The sequence below is a fragment of the Melanotaenia boesemani genome, chromosome 10 (assembly GCF_017639745.1).
Source record: "Melanotaenia boesemani isolate fMelBoe1 chromosome 10, fMelBoe1.pri, whole genome shotgun sequence".
Classification (NCBI taxonomy): Eukaryota; Metazoa; Chordata; class Actinopteri; order Atheriniformes; family Melanotaeniidae; genus Melanotaenia; species Melanotaenia boesemani.
In genome coordinates this window covers 22,157,863-22,164,196 of record NC_055691.1, presented here as the reverse complement: position 1 = coordinate 22,164,196, position 6,334 = coordinate 22,157,863, and the positions used below count along the sequence as shown (strand labels likewise).

At 37.5% G+C, this 6,334-nt stretch overlaps 2 protein-coding genes across 2 annotated transcripts; both read left to right on the top strand.

Annotated features, from left to right (window-relative positions):
• The first annotated feature begins 240 nt into the window (after nucleotides 1-240).
• Nucleotides 241-2,603, top strand: pthlhb (parathyroid hormone-like hormone b). Its single transcript, XM_041997563.1, has 3 exons — nucleotides 241-514; nucleotides 726-844; nucleotides 1,477-2,603. The coding sequence occupies exons 2-3, from the start codon at nucleotides 741-743 to the stop codon at nucleotides 1,886-1,888; spliced, it is 516 nt and encodes a 171-aa protein (XP_041853497.1). The 5' UTR covers nucleotides 241-514; nucleotides 726-740; the 3' UTR covers nucleotides 1,889-2,603.
• A 2,599-nt stretch (nucleotides 2,604-5,202) lies between these two features.
• LOC121648106 (galanin receptor 2a) lies at nucleotides 5,203-6,126 on the top strand. Its single transcript, XM_041998054.1, has one exon. The coding sequence runs from the start codon at nucleotides 5,203-5,205 to the stop codon at nucleotides 6,124-6,126; it is 924 nt and encodes a 307-aa protein (XP_041853988.1).
• The last annotated feature ends 208 nt before the right edge of the window (nucleotides 6,127-6,334 follow it).

Below are 6,334 nucleotides of genomic sequence, written 5' to 3'. Positions count from 1 at the left end.
GTTGGAAGGTTGGGCAGGGTGTTAAGAATGAATATGGGCTAAGGTGGTGTAGGCATCTTCAACCAAAGTGGAGTTGGACTTTCGCTCAGTTCCTCTCTCTCTCACCGGCTAACTCAGAGTGCAGGAATGAAAAAAATTTCTTAGCTCTGCTCTCAGTTCTGGCCACCAAAGATGATGCTTCGGTGTAACTCTCCTTGAGGGTACTGCAGAACTGAGAAGAGTCACAGCTCTGCAGCTGATGGGCTGTTGCTCTTTCTATCTTTATCCCTCTTTTAATTTGGACACTGGGGAGAAATAAATAGCTCAACACACACTGTTGGGAGGCAAATGAATGGAGGAGACTTGGGGGGATTTCCCAAGCCTGCATTTACACCATTGGATATGGACACAAGTTCTGAATGGACCAAATTGCATTTAGCATAATATTTCTGAATTACATTTTGTAATATCTATTTTTTTTCTGAAGATCTTGGACTATTTTGTGGAATTTTACAAAGGGGGAAAATCACATCCTGTAAGTTTAAGTTTTTTTTTTTCTTTTCTTTTTAAGACTTTTTTTGTAAACCATCTGTTTGAAAGATGCCTTTGCTTAACAACCATGTAATAATAATAATAAAAAAGATTAAATCAGCTACTTAGAAAGCAACAATCCGTTTAGCATTGAATTATAAAATGACATTTTTGATAATTCATCAAGTGACTGATAATATCACTTTGTTCTTCAGATCTTTGGCTCAAGCATGTGCTCTTTAATATTACTTCATCAGTGGAGCTTGGCTGTGTTCTTGCTGTTCTCCCCAGTGACTCTTGATGGGAAACCAGTTGATGCACTTATTAAAAGAACGTGAGCTTTTTTTTTTTTTTTTTTTTTTTTTTTTTTACACTTTAATATTTTGAAACAGAGAAATAATTAAAATTCATGTATCATTAATTTAAAATGAGCTTTTATTAATATTTTAAAAAGTTGATCCAAAATCCTTAAAGGATCCATATTGCTTTTGTCAAAACAAAGTAAAAAAACCGACCAACAAAAACCACAAATAAAAGGACATGTTAATTTAGAGAACTCATGTTTTTCTCTCTTCTAAGTCTGTCTGATACTTAAATTTGTGACAAATCTCAGACATGTTTATGCTGCCACCTACTGTACTGAGGTTTCTTGAAGTCTGACCTTAAATTTCAGTTCCCACTACTTCTAAAACTATCCCACACACACACACTCTCAACACTGCTGTTAAATGAAATTCCAAAAAAGTCTAAACCAAAAATGTATTTAGGAGGATTGTTAGAGTGAATATCTCAGAGAAATGACGTTGAACTGTTAGAACAGGTTTTAATGGTCTAAAATGATCCATGTCATGTTTTTTCATGAAGACTTTAAACATGAATAATCTAGTCTAAAAATTAAGCTTTTTCAACCCTTTCTCTGTTTTAAATTAATTTTGATCTATCTCTCTGTCACTTTGCTGCTGTAAGGAGGAGGTCAGTCAGCCACGCGCAGCTGATGCATGACAAGAGCCGTTCCATGCACGAATTCAGACGCCGCATGTTGCTACAGGAGCTGCTGGAGGAGGTACACACGGCTGATGAGCGTGCACTGCCTGCACAGACCAGAACCCCGAGCCAAACTTTTAGCGGAAATGCTCTACACCAGAAGCCACAAGAGGCCACCAAGGACCTCCTTGAGAAGTTCAGGCTGGACAGGGAGGGCACTAATCTCCCTCAGGAGACCAACAAGGGCATAGCTTATAAGGACCAGCCACTAAAAGTTGCTACAAAAAGGAAGAAAAAGGTGAGGTTTGGCCGGCGCAGAGATAATGAAAAGAAGAGGTGGCGCGCACGGTCTGCCATTGCAAAGGGGCCACGAGGGACACAGAATCCTGCCTAAAATACCCCAGACCTTCTATAGTGCTGCACTAAAACACTGACACTGACTGACTGATACCTGACAGACTGTTTATGGTGCCAGGGTGGTGCTTGTATAATAATGTTGTATTTTTGTTTCCTCAAACTTCCTGAAGTATCACCATGACATCCTCTTAGGTCCATACAGTATTTATTTGGAATTTCTTGTCACCTTTACAACTCTGACATCCTGCAAAACAGTGACATACTTTGCAATGTCTAACCAGCTGTGCAGAGACGGAGCACAGGAGGAAGTATTTATTTCCAACGTATAACAAGCAAAGGAATTGCTGAGAGATCTGATTTTGTTTGGCTCTGTGTGCATAAACTATCATGGACATGGAGTCACAAAAACCTGTAAAAACTGTGTAATTAATACATCTGTTCAAATAGTTCTGCCATAATTTATTTCACTTTGAAAATGTTTATTATTTTGTGAATGTATCATGGTGCTGCTGACTAAATTCCATTATGCACTTTAGTTACATCCTGTATACGTTCTTTTGTGGTTGAATTTTATCTTAGTAACTCTTGTTGATAGTACTACTTTTCCTTTCCCACCTCAGATCTCTCATGGACTAATAACTTATTGGAGGCTTCGTTAGAACTTATTATCATTTCACTTAGTTTATTTTCCTGTAATAAGCCAGAGTCAGAGGCTATTAGACTCAATGTTCTGCACTTGCACTGAGGGAATGCTGTACATGTTTCCAGTTAATCAAACATTAAAAATGTAGCCATTAGATATATTATGACTCTTGTCTTTATTCATCATATGCATAGAGGTTCAGTTAAATTGACTTTAATAAATCAGATCAAGTAGTCAAAAAATGACTATTTTAGCAATTTTAGACCGATTTTTGGACAAAGAAAGAAATCCTGCATAGAAAGTGAAATTGACTGAAATCTGCATATTAACAGATCACCGCTTGTTGCAGCATCAGAAACTTCTGTCAGGTCACTGCATGAATCAGTGCATTTGGTGTAGTGCTTAGCTGAATGACAAAAGGCAGTACAGTGAAGGATACTTAATATTGTTACTACTCAAAAAATGACAAGTGACCAATTTGCTGTTTTGTCTAATGTCACAAAAAGGCAAAACAACAACAACAACAACAAAAACACTTCTAAAGAACATAAAATGTTCAGTACAGCTTACAGTATTGGAACCAAATGTCTGTAGTTTACCAGGCATACAAAAAAAGAAGATTAAGTAAAAAAAAAACTTTAGTCTTCACAGATTATATGGAAGAAACAGTTATCACAACAATTATTAGAATTAGCTGCATGAAATAGTTAGTCAATTAATGATTAACTTAATTAATCTCCATCTCCAGAACAATATTCTACAAATTAATATAATAAGCATTGCAAAAGTGATTGATGTGTATCATGTTTAGTTCATCTTTCTCCACCTGAACCTTGAATTAAAAAGAAGATGCACACACCCAACCTAGCCCCCTGAAAGATTTTTGGGCAAGTCACTCAGTGTGATGTTGTATAGGAGCAGGGATCAGATAGGCCACACAAGGGACAAAACATACTTTAAATGTTTCATTTATAGGTTTGTATAAAAAAAAATAGATTTTGTCAACTTTTTGGCAAAAGTAGAACACAATTAAGCCGTTAATGTCGCACTCGAGAAGACGTGGCATTTTAACAGCCACCCAATGAAAGACACAGACTCTGGAAATAGCAAGTTTACCAAATGCATCAACATCAGCTATATCCTGTGTTAAATGCAGCCATGTACAAAACAGACCATTAGCTGACACACAGTCATAAATGCTGTGCAAAGCCTGATAAAGCCACTGCTAGGAGCCCACAGCTCATACTGAAGAAATCAATTAAAGCAATAGAGAGAAATGCTGATATCTCTGTCAAAGAGGGAAACAAAGAGCACAATCAATGGACTCTGCTTTGTGGAGAGTGACCATCTTTTGATCATTAGCGGTGTTGATTGTAAAATATTACTCATAGTGTGATAGAAATAACAAAGCATTTTCATATAATGAAGAGAGAGTTGGTGTAGGTGTGTGTTGTGTTAAAATGGTACACAGGTACCACTTTAACCTCTCATTTAGCATTTATAGGTTTTTGTGAAACATAGTAACAGAGAATTATAAACATGTTTACTCAGAAATTCATTATCAGATGACTCTAATATTAACCTTTTACAAGAAACTTCTTACATGTGAATAAACAGTTATTAAATTCTAATGTTACAATGTAATTGTAATTGATTTAGGTTGACAGTATTATCAAGATAACTTTAGTACGTAAGTCATAAAACATGACTTTATTTTATACATAATTATGACAACAAATACTACTACTACTGGGGATTCATCAACAGTTTATAGATAAGAGCAGCGAAGTCTTTGAATTCTTTACACAATTTGTTCACAGCCACACCATAAAGTCATGACATGACATGAGAAACCAAAGACACGCAGATATTCTCACATAATAAATAAACAAGATGAATGAATAATACATAACTATTCTCTCAGCAGCTGGGCAACATGCATCATTTCCCTTTAAATGCAGTCAACCAGAATCAATTCGGCCCATGTAATGTTTGCTTTTCTTCCCCCCGCATTCAGTTATCACACTTTGTAACATGTCGTGAGTAGATGCCACCTTGCCTTTGTTCAGGACATTTTCAAAACAAAAAATCAGTAACAGACTGACTTATTCAGGGTAAATAATGAAGCTAATTTGTGCACAGACACGGCTTAGGAGACAAAGCTGAAGAACAAAGATGGTGAGTTTTAAATGAGTTTTAAACTATTTGGAACTGTAGAGGCAAAACTCTTCTATTTATTTATTTATGTAATTATGTATGTATATAGCTGTTTTCAGATCTAAAGTTAAAAAGCATTTTTTCTTCTTGGTTAATCTTTTAGGTTGAACATATTTGTTTTGTGGTATTATATCATGTATTTTTGTGGGATGACATATGATCAGTCATAGACTTGATTAATTTAAATGTACGTTGGACAAGCTTAAAAAAACTTATTACTTAACATCTAAAGATATAACATCAGCCAAATAGTCAATGAGAGCATTGACTATTTGGTTAATTATTTCAGAGCCATCTGCTGTTTTGCCTGCAAAATGTCAGTAAATTGAAAATACATTTTTTTCCCCACAAATGATCCAAATATATGAAGTTTATCTTTAATCTTAGCTGAATAAAAGACATTGTCTCACATAAAAAACTAGTTAAAGTTAAGGCTGAAACCCATAAAACCAATTATTTTTATATTTGACAGGTGCTAAGCCGATGATAGCATGGCTGTTCCTAATACCTATGGGGTGATTTTTGCCTGTACCTGTGGAGTGATCCTGGGCATTGGGCTCTGTGCAAACCTGCTGGTCTTCTCCTTGTTTGCTAAGTACAACACACTGCGTAAAAACCGTCTGGATATCCTCCTCCTCAGCATGACTCTAGCTGACTTCCTAACCCTTCTACTCATCCCCTTCACCTTGCACTCTGCTGTAAGCCACTCCTGGCCTTTAGGAGACACTTCCTGCAAGGTTTACCAGTTCCTGCTTGCATTCAGCCTGGCAGCTAGCACCTACTCGCTGTGTGCCGTGTCCATGACCCGTGCCATGATCATCACCAATCCATACCAGCCACCCACAATGGATCTTGTCATTCTCATGTTTGTATTGGTCTGGGCCCTAAGCTTCTTTATCAGCCTGCCCCTGCGAATGTTTGCTACCAAGGAACATCTGAACCCAAACCTGGCAAACGTCACCTTCTGCCTTCCAACCATTCATGAGCACCATTACCAAGTAGTCCTAAGCCAATTTGTACTTTTCTACTTTATTCCAATGCTGGTCATTGCCTTCAACTATGTCCGCCTGGCTCTTTTTCTTCACAAGAGCCCTGTAATGTCAGTGTCAAGTGCCAGGAACACCCGCAGAGCCTCAGTCATGGTGTTCTTGGCTGCTGCTACCTTTTCAATGTGTTGGCTGCCTGGCTATGTGCTAGAGCTGTGCGTGTACCTGGGCCTGTATCGTCACGGAGAAGCTTGGGATCTGTTCTACTTTATTTGCACTGTGCTCCAGTACCTGCATCCCAGCATCAACCCAGTGCTCTATGTGCTGCTGTCTAAGCGCTATCGCCACAGGAGGGCAGCCTGGCTCTTCAGCTGTAACAGGAACAGAGTGCAACCGCAGGTCAACAGCATCACCACAGACAGCTTTTAAATTTAAGTCTGGCAATGAGTTTTGTACAGTTACTGTTTGTACAAGGCAACTATTTCAATCTAAAACTGCTAAATTAAAAATAATCTGATGATTACCTTGATAATTCTGTAACATTTTCCATTTTTTCTCTTGTTTTATTGCAGCATTTACTACATTTCTGTCTATATTAATACTATTTATTGCTTCAGATGCTTCTGTCTCTGTTTCC

What these genes read in the sequence shown, in the direction of transcription:
- pthlhb (XM_041997563.1), top strand. Translation starts at nt 741, where the DNA reads ATGTGCTCTTTAATATTACTTCATCAGTGGAGCTTGGCTGTGTTCTTG. An exon ending in GATGCACTTATTAAAAGAAC is followed by an intron (nt 845 to 1,476) that starts GTGAGCTTTTTT and finishes TGCTGCTGTAAG; the next exon opens with GAGGAGGTCAGTCAGCCACG.
- LOC121648106 (XM_041998054.1), top strand. Translation starts at nt 5,203, where the DNA reads ATGGCTGTTCCTAATACCTATGGGGTGATTTTTGCCTGTACCTGTGGA.